General features: G+C 35.2%; 1 protein-coding gene across 6 annotated transcripts; it reads right to left on the minus strand.

Annotated features, from left to right (window-relative positions):
* Positions 1-6,181: 6,181 nt before the first annotated feature.
* Positions 6,182-17,357, minus strand: LOC131153613 (polyadenylate-binding protein RBP45). Of its 6 annotated transcripts, XM_058106041.1 has the most exons (7): positions 16,787-17,357; positions 15,603-16,071; positions 8,542-8,597; positions 8,333-8,463; positions 8,130-8,226; positions 7,870-8,034; positions 6,182-6,610 (listed from the first exon to the last, which is right to left on the minus strand). In XM_058106041.1, exons 1-7 carry the CDS (start codon positions 17,201-17,203, stop codon positions 6,608-6,610), a joined length of 1,338 nt encoding a protein of 445 aa, XP_057962024.1. In that variant the 5' UTR covers positions 17,204-17,357; the 3' UTR covers positions 6,182-6,607. The 6 variants fall into 6 exon arrangements, with proteins under 6 accessions (XP_057962024.1, XP_057962023.1, XP_057962025.1 ...); XM_058106040.1 differs by lacking the exon at positions 6,182-6,610 and having other exon boundaries at positions 7,861-8,034; positions 16,787-17,354; XM_058106042.1 differs by lacking the exons at positions 6,182-6,610; positions 7,870-8,034; positions 8,130-8,226 and having other exon boundaries at positions 8,329-8,463; positions 16,787-17,334.
* Positions 17,358-19,412: the final 2,055 nt, after the last annotated feature.

Consider the following 19,412-nt stretch of genomic DNA (forward strand, 5'->3'; position numbering starts at 1 on the left):
AACTTGAAGAAACCAGATTGAACAATTTTATAACTAGCGTAATATATAAACAATTGTCAATTTTCATCATATATAAATAAGTTTACTTTATTTTTTATAATATATAAATACATATTTTAATTTTATGACTGCCATTTTGTGGTATTATAATATCATATGATGCTAGGATCAATTATGTTATAGTTTTTTAGTACTTTATTTTTTTTAAAACTATAGTAAATTATTATTCTATGTATAACAATATGTGATGATAATATATATTTGACAATATTACCCTTCGAACAAGTATTCATTCAAGCGTAAAATTGCATATGGATCGATAGAAGCCTATTCATATTCAATTATGAGATAAATCATTTCTCTCCATTATGCCTCTTGATTTTTCTCTATTGAATATTTTTCTTCTACATTTCCCAAGCTCTTCATTTCTCTATTCTTCTACCAGGTATCCCTTATTTCGAAGCAACAACCTACATGTATATCTATCGATCATTAACCATTTTCTAGATTGTGCTATAGATTTTAAGTATTTATTAAATGATTGAATTTCTAAAGCCTAAAGATGTCAAGGAAAATAAATCGAATAATGGTGTTCTCTCGAAAAGTTATGCTGTAACGACCCAAAGAATAATGATATTTAACTAATAAAGAGGGAGAGAAATGGAAATAATAACAGAAGGAGGTAGCCGACGCGTTCGTCGACGATGTTGCACTTTGGGATGTAATGATCAGGAGAAATTATTAGGTCTTCGTCGACAAACACAGGGGAGTTGTCGACGAGAGTACAAGAGGGTTTCATCGACGAAGACAAGTTTCAACGACAAGAAGATTTTTGGAAAGTTTGAAATTCGTCGACGAGGGAGCAGATTCGTCGACGAACTTTCTACAGGACTCGTCTACGACGTGACGTGGGTTGTTGACGAATCCCACAGTATAAATGGCCTAAACCCGAGTTAAATGCATAATTTTCAGCAAAATTCTCTCATTTTCTCTCTCCTATGATCTCTCCCTTCTCTCTCTTCTATTTCAGCCCGTTAGTCACCGGATCGATGATTTGAGGCCACCACGACGCTCCTGAGGAAGTTCTCTCCAAGTATGCTGGTGCAGATTGTCGATGGGACGAAGTTAGATTTCATCCCAAATTTAGGGTAAGGTCTTTTAAGCAAAATTTGGTTTAGTAGTAGTTGTAGGAAATGTAGTAGACATATAAATAATGATGTTTTGTTCTGGGATATATATGGTTTTTAGGGTATTTAATGGAGAACCTTGCGGGTGTAGGACCCGTCATAGTAGGAGATTTTAGCAGGAATCAGGTAAGGGAAATATGCTATGCTAGGTAATACTAGTATGATTTTAGTATGAAATATATGTCTTTGTCAGATTATTATTTCACAGCAAGAATTTATACAGTTTATCAAATACGTTTAAAATGTTTTAAATTACTGTATGACATGAGAATATAGATATAGTACAGAAACATGTTTTTACAGTATTTTCAGGATTTTGTTTTACAGATTATACATACAGGAAATATGTTTTATAGTATTTTAAGAAAACCATGATTATACAGTTTTCAGTACCATGACATACAATTTTACAGTTTATTTCAGAAATACAGTTGATACAGATACAGTTTATCATAGAGTCATGGTTAATACAGATATTACAGAATCATGGTAAAACAGATAGATTATATATAGTAAGGTATTATTTAGTATCAGACCCTGATGGATCAGATTCAACAGAGCACGGTACCGTTACTATATACAGATATTCAGTATAGAGTGCAACCACCTATTCAGATAATATGTGGTAAGTAAGTCGATCAAATGCCTAGAAGCAGACAGGCTCCCTATCAGATATGGGTTGAGGAGGGTTGATCAGACTGATGGAGTATAGTGGTTTATTCCTAGTTGGCCAGTCAGGGTAGATCCCGCCTTTGAGCTGCACAATCCTGTCATGATGGGTTAAATCATGACATACAGCCATCCAGGGAAGTTTTCAGCTATTATATGTATATACAGTTTTACAGTAACAGAGGGCGTACTTATGTATAATAGAAGTATTATGTATAGAAACCTAAAATACAGTTATGTTAAGCAACATGGGATGGTGGTTGTTATATTATTTGTACTATATTTTCAAATTCAGTTATATGTGCTTATATAGAAACAGATCTTCTCAGTGTTGTAACTCATTTGCCACACACTAACAATAACATATTTAATCTTACTGAGTGTTGGGTCATCCCATTACTTTAACATTTTTCAGGTGATCCGGGTAGGCGAGCAGATCAAGCTCGCAGATAGAGGGACTTCAGTACTACCCTGCCAGTAGAGTGAGTATTTTTTAGAGTATTTATGTATAGCTCTAGGCCAGTTGAGGGTATTTTGGGAAGCCGTCTTATATGTATATTTTGAGAATCCTTTTAGCACTCTGGTATTGTATATTTTCTTGGTTGTGTTTATATGAATTCCGTTTTTTGTTGCTTAGGTTGATGGATTGGTTTAGTCTAGTAGGTATCAGAGCATTATAAATTTTACAATATAAAAAAAAAATCGGAACTGGAAAATAAATAGCAGGTCGTTACATATGCAATGCAAAGTTTGAGCACTCCAAAGGTGATGTGGAATTTTTGAAATGTTCATTTGATTTGTAAAGGGAATCTTGGTAAGCTTTATGATAGGCAAGTTCTCTCACTTTGAAAATTTATTTCTCTTTTGAAACTGAAGATGTAGAATGATTTTGTATAACTTTTTAGAATGACCAATAATTACGCAAGGGATGAAGTTGTTTTAAGAGAAATCCGATTGTTTCTTTCTCGTACATAAGCATACATATAATGTTGCTTTTATTGAATTACGTGTTTGGTAAGGTTGGGGAGGGTTGCCCTAGATTTGATGCAAGTTTAGTGGGCAATTTGGTGAGATGTAGAGGATTGATATTCATAAGTTCATTAACTTACCCACAACTAGAAATGCATGCCACACTCTTAAAAACTTTTTTATTTTATTGTTTTGTCATTTTTTTAATATTTTAGCAATTTGCATTTGCATGTGAAGAATAACTTCCTATGGGAAAAAGCATTATATGTACATACATAACCTAGCCTTTTACTTGGTAAACAAGAAGAAAAATTGAGTAATAAAAATTAATATGGATTGTATTATTAACAATACTTTTTTCTCTCTCATCATTTTTTTGATGAGTTCAATTAGTTCTCAAAATATTTTTATAAAATATTAGTCTGATAAAGTGATTAAGTACTCATAATAATTTCAATAAGAAATATTTAGCATGTAGAATGTGAAATAAAATCATTAATCCTCATGGTATTGCCTACTTTTATGAATTTTATCATAATAATTTCTACGATAATTATTATAATTTTGAATATCTCCATTATTTTTTTATATAATTAACGTGTTTTTCTTCCATTCTTCTGAAATTTTCTTATTTTTTTTATAATTATATTAAATAAATTAGTTCCATATAAATTTATTATAATCTAAGCATTCCCAAACTTCCATTGAGATGTTATCTAGTTCAATACCTTTTTTTCATTTTTCATCTTTCTTAATGCACACTTAACTTCATTAACTCTAATTCTGCAAATCAATTTCATATTTTTTAGTTTTTTCCATTTTTAAATTTTAATTTTAAGCATTGTATTTGATTTTCATTAAATAGTTAAAAAATCTTGTTGTCTTTCTTTTATGTCTCATTCTTTAACCAAGACAATATCATCCTCACTTTTGATACATTTTACAACACCTAAATCCTTCATTTTTTTTTTTTATCTCTTGCTTTTTCAAGTTTCAATGTGTCTTTTTCTGCTTCTTTTATATCTAATACAGTATGTAAATTATTCTATAATTTAACTTCACTAAAGACATTTTCTTTTTTGCATCTTACATCTTTGTACGTTTCAAAATTTTTCATGCTTCTACATTTTTGTTATGTTTTCATACCGAATTATTTATATGTAGGGCTTTTTGGGTGTCTTGGTCTCACCATCAATTTTATTTATTATCAAAGAATCTTCCTCTTAATTCCCCTAACATCTCGCTTGTTATCCTTCTAGAAAGAAGTAGCTCTTCTACTTCAAAGTATGTTTGCAATTATAATATCACTTATTGTCAATCACCATTTTTTAGCTTTTTTTTAAAAAATTTTATTAAATTTTCTCCCTACAGGTTGTGCCACCTAGTTCTTTTGCATTGAGTTATAACACCAAAACTCTATATTGTGTGACTAAGTTTTCGCTTATTATAGCTTTACAATTCTTTCATTTCTTATATGATAAAAGATATAACAAAAATCTATTTGACTTTTATTTTGTCTACCGTTGGAAGTGATTGACTGTTAACAAGTATTCACTTTAATAAGATCATATGACATGGGGAAGTTCAAGTTCATATCCCCATATTCATTTTTTTTTTCCACACTCATGTCCTCCATGTATCCTATCATAATCCTTGTCATTCCTAATGTGTCTGTTTAGATCAAATCCTATGAATATTTTCTCAATCTTTAATCTCTTGTACAATGCAATCAAAATTTTCCTAAATTTGTCTCTTAAAGGTTTTTTCTAAGCCTATTTGGGAAGTTAAAGCACTAATAACATTTATTATCTTTTTTTTTTTTTTATTACATAAGAACTCCAGCCACCAACAAGTCCTTCGAAACCCTTAGTGTGACACCAAACCTACGGATCAGTGTCCTCCCTCTAGATCTCGCTGATCAAGTAAAGTTCGGAATTCAGACACAGCTTTTATGCATCAGTTGGACGTTCGGCCAACCCGACCCCCGGGACACATCTCCATTACCATCCACGGTTCCCGCTGGCTCACAGAGTAAATTCTCACAACATTTATTAGCTCTTGACCTAAGATTATCTTGATTTTTATGATTCTATCATCTCTCTATCCCTTGCTTTTTTGGCAATTACAATTTTTTGAAATCTTTAGCAATATATCAAAGTTTAAATTTTGATTTTTCAATTTATCTAACCTTATCCCCTATTGACTTAGTTGTTTGAAGGAAAATTATACTACTTTTTCTTCTAGTCATCGTGTGCACTATCTTCGGGCTTTTACTCATAAGTGTCCCTCCAAGTTATTAATCTAAACCTAGTTTTCTAAACTAGTTTCTTTACTTACCTAGCCACGTTCAGAATGATGTGAGAACGCTCACATATTTGAGACCATCTCTAGGTGCCAACACAACATATTGCTTTTGTGCAACGACCTATCCCACTCTAGCTCATTTTTCACATCAAAATAATACTATACATGTCACTTATAGATAACACCCCCAACAAATACTCAATAAGAATCCATATCATGGATATATAGTAAATTTTATGCTACTCATGAGCTACTTAACACAATCCTCCCTCCGTGAGGACTTGAGAATAATTACGAATCAAAACAATAGACCATTGACAGCAAGACTAGTAAAGTTATAAAGCTTACAAGACATTATTATTATTTTTATCCGTAAAGATAAATATATCCCTCAAAATAATATGTACAAATACACAGGGATCCCAGATTCACATCTGACAAAATCATACATGAAAGGCTTACAGGGCATTATTTAGTTAGTGAAACAAGTGCTCCAGGTATCTAAGTTACTATTGACCGACAGCAATTACATTGGGTTTGAAGTTTCACTATTACTTACATCATTTTTATTGAAATTAATGCCCAATTTTTGTCCTAAAATGCCATTTAAACTTTACAAGTTCCTCAGTAATATTAGAAAATCAAAGTAGCCTCGACATTTACATGTTCTTTTTTTCCAGACAACACAATCGCAATCTAGCTCAGCTTCCATCCACCCTCACCACGTTCTGACATGGAACCTATAACACAAAAAATTCAAGTTTCAAAAACTAAAATGCCACCAAACGTAAAATTAGATTGCTAATTATAACTTTGGCTAGGCTTTTCCAAGAATTTATTCTCATCTCATTATATCTTGTTTTCAATGTCATTGTATGATCGAGAGTATGATATTTTGCTGGCTATAAATTGAATTTTTATGACAATGTATTTGTGCAGTCCCTGTGAAGTATTGGCACATCCATTATACACAATTTACTAAATTGAATTTTTTTTTTCCCCCTCCCAGGAGGCAAGATCTTCTAGCTGTCAACACAAGTTTGAGATGGTCATTTGTTTCTTCTCCCTCCGACGTACAAGCCATGTTATATTATGAATGCGCCGAATGATCGGCAAGTATCAAGTAGAATATTTACAATACCACAATACGTTGCCACAGCTATCAAATTCACAGCCCAAAAAGGGACCATCCTTTTCAATACAAATAAAAATCCAGAAAATAAGCAAACACGCAACCGCATCCAGCAACTCACCATATGGCACAGTGCAGTTCAAGTGTGTATATATATATATATATATATAGAAGAAAATAAATTAAAGCAATTATTGGAGGGGGGGGGAAATCCTACAGGACTATTTCCTGAGTACAGAAAGGGGCAGCCAACTTGCCACTTGCTTTGTGGATCAAAACCATGAACGCTCTCTTAACACAGTCATGGTCAACAATTACCAGCTGCACGTCCAATGCGGACAAGCAATCACTGCAAGAAAAATCACGGGTCACAACATTGCATATGTTGACCTTAACACCATACAAGGCAATAAAATTATATGAATTCATCATAATCGTAATTCTTTCATATTGCTACTCACAAGCTAAATGTAATTTCATATCATGACACTTTGGGATATACAACTAGGTGTGAATCAAGTAGGATGACAAGATCTCCCTATTACATGCCTTATGTGAGATCATGACAGCAAGTTTGATTCAGCTATTTAAGTTTCAAGCTTGCCATAACAAAGGTGTGTGAGTCAAGTTGTATAACAAGCTCCTTCTGAGCTTCAAATCCAGCTGGAATAACTAGAAAAGTTCAAGTTTCACATTCCTACTCATAAGCCTAATCAAGCTTCTCTAATTAAAACTTTTGTATTTTACATTAGTGCCTTAGTGGTATATTATATATTTGATATATTCTATAATATATTTATAAACATAATAATGTTTTATATCTCAAGTTCAAGAATTAACTGAATTTGAATTCAAAAACTATAAGATCGACCAAATTAGTGTTAAGTTTCAAGCTTAAAATTTCCACAACTATACTGTTCGGTATCATTTCTGACTTTGTTGCTGTGCAGTGAAGAAACAGGTGATGACGACATTTTTGTTTATATTATTAGTTTTCTATTACAGCAATTTTTGAAAAAACTACAACACAAATTTTTCTAATTTTCAATTATTCCAACAATTGTAGCCATAGTATTTTAATATTTATAATTCACATTTGTGGATTAAATCCTTCAATACATACACAATTTTTAATTAAAATTAAATGACCATGTCAATTCAAAATGTAAATACATAAAAAATATCCATAAAATTTCAAAAAAATTGGGAAAGAAACAATAATTATGCAAAAATATATCTTTAGCATTTCAATTACCACAGAATAGCATTGTAGCAGCACTAGAAAATGAATTTAAAATTTTAAAATTAAATAAAATAACTATTATTAATTTCTATCTTATTATAAAATTTTCTAATTATCTCCTTCATTTTCATTATTTTAATTATAGTTTTATTGTTATTTAATTAAAGGACAAAAATAAAAATAAGTTCAATTAAGCTTTTTGTATCCTTAAGTTTTTTGGAACCATTAACTAAATAGCTTCGTAGTCCTCATTATTTAATTTCCATTTTTTTATCAATAAATTCAAAAAGGAACAAGAACACACAAGTACATACACGTATGGACATGATTATAGAAGACAACAAAAGATTTATATTTCACCCTACCTGCTGCTGCTGCTGCTGCTGAGGCTGCTGCTGATAATTTGCATATCCAGGATAGCTTCCATAATACATGCTTGGATCTTGAGCTGCTGCAGCATATCCATAAGTTTCATATCCCGGTGCATATCCATAATAACCACCATTCCACTGGTTTGGCTCTTGCTGAGGCTGAATGGTCCAATGGCAAATTCATTTATACAAGCCAAATTCACAGGAATTACATTTACAGAACCAGGAGACATTAAAGAAAGGGTGATACAAACCTGCTTGTTTGAAGGGCTACGTCCCCATGAAAGCCTAATGTTTTGTCCTCCTAACTGTATTCCATTTAACATCCGTAATGCCTCCTCTGCACAACTTCTGATCCATGACAAATACATGGAACAGAAGCAATAGCCCCCAGGTTAGATACACTTCTAGGTCACTGAAAAGACAGCACCAAGAAAGATATTCAAGATTTGTTTACCTATCCGCAAATTGTACAAAACCACATCTCTTGCCTACAGGAATTTTCACATGAACCAGCTCCCCATATTTGCCAAAAACTTGTCTTAAATGGTCATCTGCAACACTAGAATCCAAACCACCAACGAATATCTGCAATGGGAAAGAGTTGAGTCCCAAGTATATTGCAACAAATGTAGGTTTCTCATTTTAAATTATAAAAGTACGCACAGTTGTATTATTTGGATCATTCTCGTTCTGAGTTCCCTGTGTATTCTGGTAAGAAGCTGCAGATGAAAATCAGAGGTGAAGGGAAGGAGAAAATAAATGGTGACCGCATTATGCTTCATATTCAGAGTAAAAAGACATGGATGCATTTAAACAACTGAGGGTAGAAGAATTTTTTTTTTATCAATAGAAGATGAATTTTTATATGGAAAGGTTTTGTGTGCCTAGCTAATGGAAAATTTTGTTTCCTTTCCTTTTTTTCCTGCACAAAATAACATTTGTACGCTGCATAGATAAGAAATTAAAAAATAAAATAAATTAACAGCATTTGTTTCCCTTTCAAAACTCATCTAGTCTTTGCATGCTAATTAAACTGATACATTCATGGACAATTCCTCATGGCTGTGAATTAAAGGCCTTAGATACTTGTCATGATATGAATGCAGTAGCATATATGTAAGTCATTAAAGGAAAGCAGTGCTCTCTCAATGGTAGGATCCGCTAAGACAAGTGCCTCAGGAAGCATAGATTGAGTTCAACTCCCACTGTCTTTTCCCTTATGAGCCATTGTAGGGCGCTTGCCCCCCACCCCTCCTTCCCGTTATCAGGTATTGCAGATAGTGCTCTGGTTTATGCCTGGGGGTCAGTTGATAGAGCCAGTTCCCAGGTCATCTTTAAAAACCTAAATCAACCAATCAATGAATCAACCAATCCATCCTCAAATAGCAATAAATAAATAAATATCCTCATAACCTCAGGCCCACATAGATGACATGAAGGGAAGGTTCCAACTGATAACACGGAGTTCAGCTGAGAGTGGACCACATCCCTTGGCTGTGGCAACAGTCCCCGCCAACCAGGGGTTCGAGTCATCCCAACTCTGATGCATTGCACTTCTTGTAAACAGGAAAAAGATCCAACTGACAACACTGACTGCCAAACAGTATCATAATACCAAGATGCCCAAGTATACCATAACTAGATCCATCCAAAAATGCCAGACATATACATCTGACTCCAAAAAAGTTCTACCCCCAATTTTAAGATGTCAATTTCTTCGACAGGAAGTACACATGCACTTAACCCTCCCCCCATCCAAAGGGCAGATTCAAACCCTGGAGACCACTGGGCATAGCATAACCTCAGAGATAAGAAGCCTAGTAAGGTCTTAGGTCACTGAAAATCATGCCGAACCGAATAAAATGTGACACAGATCAACCTGTCAGACATGACAAGCTAAAGAATTTTTTGTCTGCAGATTACACACATGCCCCATAGTATCAGACCAAGAAATTTTCAGGCATGAGAAAGTCATTCTCATCATTTCAGTCAACAAGCCACAAGAACCCTCATTCAAAAAACTCCAAAGATTTTGCAATGATCTTCATAGTATCAGGCTGACAAATTTACAAACATGAGAAATTTGTTCATAACATTTTAGTCAACAAGCCTCAAAGAAACCTCATCCAAAAAACAAACTTCTAATAATTTAGAAGCTTGGTTCTTCATACCAAGCTACAAGAATGAATTAAAATGTTCGAAATAAATAATGAAGAGGGTAAGAGCTAAAAGTTGCAGTAGAAAATATAAAACACATTGCAAAGAAGACTTTCCAAAGCAGAGGCCAGGCACTATTCAAAGTGATGCACAATAATTGAAGGAGAGGACAAAAGACAGACATCTACAACATTGAATAGTCCCTCAAGTTCAATTTCGGTTCCAGATCAAATCTCCCAATCAATAAAATAATAATGATATTTAAAGACCCAACATGCTTGGGAACCAAGACTATAAAATTAAGAAACCCTAATAAAACTAGAACAGTACTTCCTAAAAAATAAAATCTTAGAATCTGGTAATAAGAACCCAATCAATTACTACAAGAACAGCACAATATGAAAATCATGCTAATTCTAGTGTTGCATTCAGAGTATAGTGATTGGGCCTTGGATTCAGCATTGTGTGAAAATCAACAAAACTACATACATTCTTATATTGCATTTTCTCTAAATCCACACAATTCCAAATCTAATGCTTGAATTCCATGCTCCCAATCACAATGCAAATGTCTTGAATTTACGCCTCACGCTGGATTTAAAAATTGAACTTTTCCGGTTAGTCCATAAGGATCAGAAACCCATATTTCAGGACCATACAAACCTGTTACATGAAATACACCAAAACCAAAGCAAGCCACCCCTGAGAGAAATAAATGAGCTCCAAAGATCTTGGGCAAATCCAAAGAGGGTGTTCCTGTACATTCATCGCAAAATATTTCTAGATCCCAATGCACACAATGCCAGATAGCTGCTAAAAAGTACAAACCGGAAAATACAGTATGTGCCCCAACCATGCCTTCATAACTCCAAATACCCGGATTTGTTAAAGTTCCCCCTGTGATACTCCAACCACCCCATGAAGTGCTTATTCCTAAACAAGTCATGAAGGGTATAACAAACATACCTTGTCGCCACATTGGATCAAGAACGGGATCAGAGGAATCAAAAACGGCTAATTCATATAGAGCCATCGAACCAGCCCAATCAGCAACCAGAGTTGTATGCATTATATGGACAGAAAGCAGCAGATCGGAATCATTCAATACGACGGTATGAACACGATACTAAGGTAAACCCATAGAAATACACCTTTATCAAAGATAAATAGATACTATGCGACTTTATTACATTGGAAAGGACTATGCTACAGATTTCCCCCTTTCAGGGAATTATCTCGGAGCAAAAGTTAATTTTTTATTTTTATTTTGTTGGTAGCCTATTCTATTAGTAATAATGAAACAATTCTATTCGTAGGAACAAAGAGAAACAGATCTATTTTACACCCGATAAGTACCAATACGCAATGGAAGGCTACTACCACTTTCTATAAGTGAATGCATCCAGACTTGCTCATCGTAATAATTTGACTTTATTTTTATTTATTAGGATTCATTCTGTCTTCCTTATCTTTCTGAACTTATCAAATCTATTCTATGGAAAAATAAAGACCAATATCCAGCCCCATTCTCACACTCCACATAGTTCCCAACTTAATCAAAACAGAACAACCAAGTTTAATGTGTTTCAAGCACACATTCAGTAGGAAAATTAACCACTCTAATATTTAAACCAGGTCAGACAGGACTAAACTTATGTATACTGCCAAGCTCAAGCCCAACTACAAGACAAACACAATTGCATTGGTTTCAACGAGCCCACATTCCTAGCTATATCTTGGCAAAAAGCATTGATGGGTTTTCAAGGCCAAGGAAGCTAGACAACATTTATCCCTTATACTGAGTATAAAACAACCAAATGACTACCATTTCAAGAAACAACTTGTTTGACTATGACTACTAAAGTTCTAGCAAAGACACATCATGCAATAAAAATGAAATGATCCATGGAATTGTTAATGAGCAAACAAATTTTACAATGATTCAAACCTTCAAATAAACATAAGCAAAACAATAACCAAAATAATAATAACAATAATAATATTTAATAATAATAATAATAGTTACTACTATATTATATTACTACTACTACAAAAATGTTCCAAAAAAATTCTGGTTAATTACAAGGATGGTCATTGAACTCGTCACTTAAACCCAATTTGGTCACCGTACTTTAATTCCTACAATTATTGTTGTTCAGAACCCCAAATTGGTTCAGTGTCATTCAAAAGCCAGCTTCCATTAAGAAAAATGGATGGAATGTTAACTGCCATACCAATCATCAGCCCCAAACATCTAGCGAGCACCCCTGTCAAAAATTCAAATTAGAACAATAGTGAACATTGGCTAACCTTTACCATCTTCCTAATGCTGTCTCTATCAAAAATCCCATAGATCCCATCATCTCCACTTCAACATTTTGTATCAAAAATCCCATAGAACCCATCATTTCCACATTCTAGAGATTTAGGAGTTGCTTGGATTAATGCAGCAGATCCACGACCTCAGATTGGTGGACCCTTTGACAACTATAGTACGACATCCGATCTTCCCACTCAATTACATTTTTACTCACTTTCTAATCCAACTCTTATTTCCAACTTGTCAACTAGCATTAATCCAATCACAAAATGACATTCCAAATCAGAAAAAGTCCTCCCTCAATTCACTATATATACAAACATGAACATGGTCTCTCCTCCATTATCATGGCTACTTCTCTTTCTCCTCCAACCACCACCACCACCATTACCACCGTAGTTTTGTGTCCCTTTTATAAAACCTCCAAGTCTCACCCATTTTGCTTTTGCGTCTCTAATGGCTCTGTCAAACGTGTCCCAGTGCGGTGGCCCCGAGTTGCCGGTGGGAGCAAAACCCACCAACTATTGCTCACCAACAACTGCAACCATCACCAACTAACCATCATCCTCCAATCTACACATCCGTCTAACGGCACACCTGGCTAACGATGATTACATGGCCAAGTACTCCAAAGTCATCAAGATCATGAAAGCTATCCAAAGGAGTCTTATAATCATGGTTTTAAATCACGGTAGCAGGTAGCGTAACGTAATGGTAACGGGTGTAACGGGAAGCAGGAGTAGCGGATGTTACATAACGGGAAGCAGGTGTAACAACCGTAAATTTTTTTGAAGCACGCACAACCTTGTGCATATTAGCATACTTGCATTTTTAAGTTTTTAACCCTTCTTAGAAAGAGTTTTAGTGTTTTTTGGATCCTTTAATTCGAGTAACTAAGTTATTTGGTATGGGCAACAAGTTTACATTTGGTTTAAATCACCATTGATAAAAAAATTATGTGTGCGCGCATATTTATACTTCTCATTGTTCTTATCTATGATAAATTCTTATGTGTGCTAAATTAATTAATAAAACAAAATACATTATATACTTCATTAATCTATTAGACACATAAGACATACGAATAATACAAATATAAAATAGTTAGAAAAAAAAGAAGGTTGAAGTTGAGAAATAGAGAACATAAATATCACATTACTAATATAATCAAAATAAAATATTTTCCCAACAAGTTAGTATTTTCAAATTGTTAATTAATGCATCTATTGTGAGTATTTAAAGAAATAGTAAATTTTGTATCATTGTCATCCTCTTTATAATCTTTTCCCCCTCTTGCCACTTGGTATATTGAGAATGATATATGAAAGAGAGGGAAAAAGTGAGAAGAAAAAGTAAAAAATAAATAATTTTTTGGTGTGACAATCCTGTAGCGGTTACATAACAACCATAGCGGCCTTTACGTAATGGTTTCTTGCCTTTTTTTTTCTGTTATAAACAACACGGCACTAGTAGGTAATGATCTTCCATGATCCACAAGTAGCTGGAGCTGGACATCAGCAAGCATCTAGGGCACACGCTTGCTATATCCTCAAAACTATTTAGGGTCATTCAATGCAATCAACAACCAGAAGCTCCCTCCCAAGCTCCACGGCCACAACTCTATCAAGTGTGCTGTTTGCATTGCTGGCCATTAAAGCCATTGAACCAAACTCTACCCTCCCCACCCAGGCCCCAACTCATTTCTTGTTTTCCATCCCTTAAGCTCTTGAGTTCCTTCAAGATTGAAACGAGTGGACCCGAACAATGCATCACCTAATCATTGGCCAGTGCTACTGATTTGATGTTGGCTAGGCTTAGTGGGCTGCTGACTGGGATGCCAACGCTGCATTCCGACCACTCTCCTTAACGGCCGTTGGCTTTCAGATGACATTAAGCCAATTTGGGACCTGGATAACTACAGTTGCACAAGTTAGTATGGTGACCAAATTGGTTTTAAGTAACAAATTCAGTGAGAAATCTTGTAATTAACCTGAACAGAGAAATTATCTATAGCAAGAATACTGGCCAAAAATATCAAGAGAACCATACAATTTGGGATACTTGCAGCAGAAAATCTGTGCAGACATGTGCTACCCTTAAAAGCAAAAGAACACTGATAAAAACTATAAAATCCCTCCATGAGCAGAATAAGAAGTTGAAAAACATACTTCTAAAGTTCATAGTGGCAACCAATTCATTCTAAGAAGAAGGAAGAACTACAGAATAGGTAAGAGAAAAAAAGAGGCAATAATATATAGTTAGTGGACTGAAGTGCCAGCAGAAAAAAATGTACCATCTAGGAAATTACGGAAGCGTACAGCATGGACAACTGAGGCAATGTGCAGTTTCAAGCAATTGCATTGTGATTGCCATCTGTACTTTGAAGAAAGCCCTTTCCTCATGCAATGAGAATTGGATGCATGACCCACCAAACAAAAAATAAATATGGAAACATGAATTGAAATAGAGCACAGGGGGAAAACTAAAGAAATGAAGCAAAAGAATCTAATTAAGATAAAAATTGCACGGGAACTTAAAAAGCGATGCTTGTGGCGGATCAACGAAAACAATTAAAAAAGAACTGGAACAGTAAATGGAATGTAACAAGACTGATAGCACTTAAGAAAATTTGGAATAGTAAGCGAAATGTAACTTCACTTTCAACTTAAATAAAAGGAATTGGGAAAAAACAACTGAAAACGTAGCATAACAAATGCCACAGGAAACTCGAATGAAGGACAAAAATATGACATAAACAGTAAAACTGACCTAAGCGAGGCAATGCACTAAAGGGGTAACCATTTCAGCTGAAATCAGTTCCAGGCCCCTAAATGGTAAAGCCTCCTGACACCCTGCTTTGAGACAACAGGAGTTTTATAAGATTTTGCAATTTGAATGTTTTAGAAGCACTAAGCCCATATTTTTTAAAGTACTGGAAGTAAATTACTTTTGTAAATCACCGCTTATCTTCATGAGCATAACTGAAAGAAAAGAAATTTAACAATGATCTTGAGCAGACAGCACATAAAAAAAATAACAACAATAATAATAAAGAAAGATTTAAAGAAAAATATAAACCTCATCATTTCAAAAGGGGCATATTCAACATATCAGAGCATGTGAAGTCTTGATGTCAAATTAAATGACATGAAATTAAAAAATGCCAAAATTATAATTTCCTCTCAATAAATGTAGTCTAATTTCACTGCTAACGCTAATGAAATGCAGGTAAGTCATAGAAACATACCTTTTTGCTGACCACTCACAATCTTCTTATTAGTAGCTGGCCCAATACGCATAGCCCTTGTCGAACAAAGCATTCCATTCATTTCATTCATTGCACGTAATTGTTCACTTTCGTCTCCAAACCTCACAAATCCATAGCCCTTGCTTCGTCCAGTAATCCTATCAGTTACAACTTTTGCACCCTTGATTGATGGATAATGGGCTCTGAATGTCTCTTGTAGCATATAATCTGTGACATCAGCAGCCAAGTCTCCAACAAAGATAGTGAAATCAGGAACGTCATCAGAACGCTTATCACCCATACCAAAAGATGCCCAGTTCAATCTGAAATTCTGCTCCACATTCGGCATCAGGGTACCATTATATGTTTGTAGAACTCTTTCTGCAGCAGCCCGATTGACAAACTCAATAAATCCATAACCCTCCAATTGACCAGTTTGCTTATTTCGAATTAGCTTCACAGAAGTAACCTGCAAGCATGATCGCCATAAATGTAACAGAAAACATGGCTCTTTTATTTTAAAAAAATGTTCATCAAGCAGGGGAAAAAGGTACTAGCTAAGGAAATAAAAATCCTCACAACTAACAACAAAAGAAAAAACGATAAATAAAAAACCAAAGCAACTAATTCAGAAATAAAAAAAAAAAAAAAAGCCTCCTCAAACTTTTAGCATCACTATCTATAGAACGCTTAAAGTAGCCAATTTCAAAAACGTGACCGTGAGCCTCACTGTATACACACACAATGACAAACAAAATATACAGTGCATTTGGGAACATGCAGTATATACTTTAGGAGAATTTGAACAAAACACATTTCAAAATTGCATTTCATTGAATTTTGCCTACAATACCAAATGTAGGGCCGAAAATCCATACTCCCAAACACAGACGGTAAAGTATTCATGTAGCCTATTGTAAATTGAGAAGCATTAAATAACAGGGATTGATACATATGCCACTGATTCATTACAATTCTACAGAAATACTGCCGTAACCAAAAACACGTGTAGTAACCAAAAGTAGTTTCAACGGGAAAAAATCTAGCAACACAGTATATATAATCAACCATTAAGCATGATAACAAAAAGTAACAAACAATGCATTCAAACAAACACAAACATCAAAAAGAAAGAAACAGATCGACATCAAAATCAAAAACTACAGTAGCAGCCTCTATCGCACCTCGCCGGTGTGCGCAAAACAGCCGAGAAGATAGCTCTCGTCCATCCAGTAATGAAGATCGCCGATCCACAGCGTGCGGACCTCGTCCGTGCTGGAGGGGGGCTGGGTAGGATATTGGAGCTGATGAAATTGAGGCTGAGGCTGAGGCTGAGGCTGGGGCTGGGGCTGGGGCTGTGGCGGAGGCTGAGATTGCGGGGGAAGAACTTGAGGCGGAGGCACCTGCGACAGCGGCTGTTGAGTGGTCCACATCGGAGGGACGTGAGGCTGCGGCTGAGGCGGAGCCTGAGGCATCATCATCATCCACTGCTGCTGCTGCTGCTGCTGCTGCTGCTGCTGCTGGTGGTACTGCTGCGCCTGGTGATCCATCGGCGGCTGAGGAACGGCCATGGGTTGCGCTACCGTCGCTGGTTGCATCATCTTGAGAGAGAGAGAGGGAGAGGGAGAGGGAGAGGGAGAGGGAGGGATGTAACCCTAGAGAGAGGGAGGAATGGGGTGGAGGGGAGGGGAGGGCCGTATGGTGTTAAAGCAAGGAGCGATTGAAAGCAAGATGAGCACGTAGGGCATGGATGGGAGGGGGCCCGGCGGCCGTGTCGCACTGTTATTTTGTTGTTATCTTGGGCCGGGGCCCTGTTAATTGGGCTTCTGGTTGGGCCTTGGGCTGCATGAATTTTTTTTTAATACATAAAATTGCTCGGCAGGGCCTCTCAAATACTCCTCTTAAAATACATGATGTTTATAGTGAAAGATTCTAAATTTCTCTTTTATTGATCAAATTGTTTATTACCAATTAAATAAAATCAAGGACAACTTTAATAAGAGGAAAAATAATTATATTCGTAATTGAGGAATAACCTTCCATAGCGAAGAAAGTAATTGTATTTTTCTCTTTGAATGAGCATTTATAAAAGTGGTCAAGGGAGAAACTTAAGTTTTTTCTCTACCAAAATCACAAGCGACATTAAGTATAACTTATTCTCGACATGGATTTAAGCATTAGAGAAGGTCTTTAGAAGATATTAAGTGTCTTTCAAACTCTTCTTTTGTTTTATGAGTATAGGTGTGATGATGAAGATGGATGGTGCAAGGATCAAACTCTAATTGCACCAACAATTTGGTGTCTCCCATGGGACAATTCATTTTCAAATAATATAACAATATCCTTTACTCTAGAACTCCCAACAAAAATCAATGTTTAAATTAATGCTCTTGCTAGTGGGGGCTCCTTGTCAAAGAGAGACATGCACGGGACCATCAAATCTGCTTGTCTTGCAAGATTCCCTTACCAGAGTGTAACAAAGTAACGATAAGATATATTTATCCTCTAAGGTCCCTTTGCCAGAGTGCAATATGGCAATAATCAAGTTTGTTTACTCTTTATGAGTAAGAACTCCTTACCGAATTGCAATGTGCTGTTAGCCAAATTTTTTTACAAAAATTTCCTTAACAACTTCTTGAATATCACAGCCAAAGTAAAAGGACAGATGTTGGCTACTCATGACATGTCAAACTTGACACTCTACACTATCAAGAAAAAGATTGCCTTATATTCTATTATCATCTTGATATTCATAGGTATATGGTTTGCCTTATTATAATGTGGTGTGGCAACAATCAAATCAACATGTCCTTCATGATCGAGGAGTCATAATTGAAGTGTGGCATCACAACGATTAGAATCACTTGTCCTTTGTGAGTAGGAACTCCTTGTTGATATATGACATGACAATGATCAAATCAAAAAATGTAAGGCTCGTCAACAACTACAAAAAACATCACCACCAAATAACGAAAAAAAAAAAAAAACTTCAACCACTTGAACAACTTGAGCAAAAATACTAAAAGCCAAGCGCTCAACCAAGCATATAAAAAAAATTGACTTAATGACAACAAGCCCGATTTATGTGATTTAAATTAATTGAGACTGCTAAGATGTAATGCCCCAAACCCAGAAGTGGGGCCCAGGGTGCTACTTTAATAAAATTTGTATTCCTGATACCATATTCATCTCATAAAAGTAGCGGAAATAATTTAAATATCCTCAAATACATTACTAGAGTTCTAAACTACCATCATACATAGAAGTCTCCAAATACCCATATTAAAAACCAGAAATAAAAGACAGAAATCAAACTTCGCTCATACAAACCACGTACATATACTAGACAATCCAAACTCAACCCCTTTAGCCTTCTAAGCACAATCCCTGATATTACCTAAAAAGTCAAATGATCATTGGGGTGAAACACCTTTCAGTAAGATGGATTAAGTTAATATTAGGGTGTGGTCAACATGAGTTTTAGCAGAAGCAGAAAACATACATTTCTCCATTTAACTAAAAATAGCATTTGTAAATTGTACTCACACCTATACGGCTGAAAATACACATTTATTCCCACAGTATAAACCAGTTCAATGAATAGCTAACACCAGTTACATAAATTCACATATATGCGTAGAAGACACCCCTTGGGACAAACGACATAATTAACCCCTATGACGGGTTATGCGACCCGTAGGCTGAACTTAGCATGGGTGATCAACCCAAATAAAGTCAAAGTAACCATCTACAAGTATGTCTGCAGGCATCTGCAAGCTTTGCTGTAAGTCTGATTGCCTTACCACTTCC

This window comes from Malania oleifera, chromosome 4 (assembly GCF_029873635.1).
Source record: "Malania oleifera isolate guangnan ecotype guangnan chromosome 4, ASM2987363v1, whole genome shotgun sequence".
In the NCBI taxonomy this organism is placed as follows: Eukaryota; Viridiplantae; Streptophyta; class Magnoliopsida; order Santalales; family Ximeniaceae; genus Malania; species Malania oleifera.

What these genes read in the sequence shown, in the direction of transcription:
- LOC131153613 (XM_058106040.1), bottom strand. Translation starts at nt 17,203, where the DNA reads ATGATGCAACCAGCGACGGTAGCGCAACCCATGGCCGTTCCTCAGCCG. An exon ending in TGTGAGTGGTCAGCAAAAAG is followed by an intron (nt 8,598 to 15,602) that starts GTATGTTTCTAT and finishes TTTCATCTGCAG; the next exon opens with CTTCTTACCAGAATACACAG. An exon ending in TTTGTACAATTTGCGGATAG is followed by an intron (nt 8,227 to 8,332) that starts GTAAACAAATCT and finishes GTCATGGATCAG; the next exon opens with AAGTTGTGCAGAGGAGGCAT.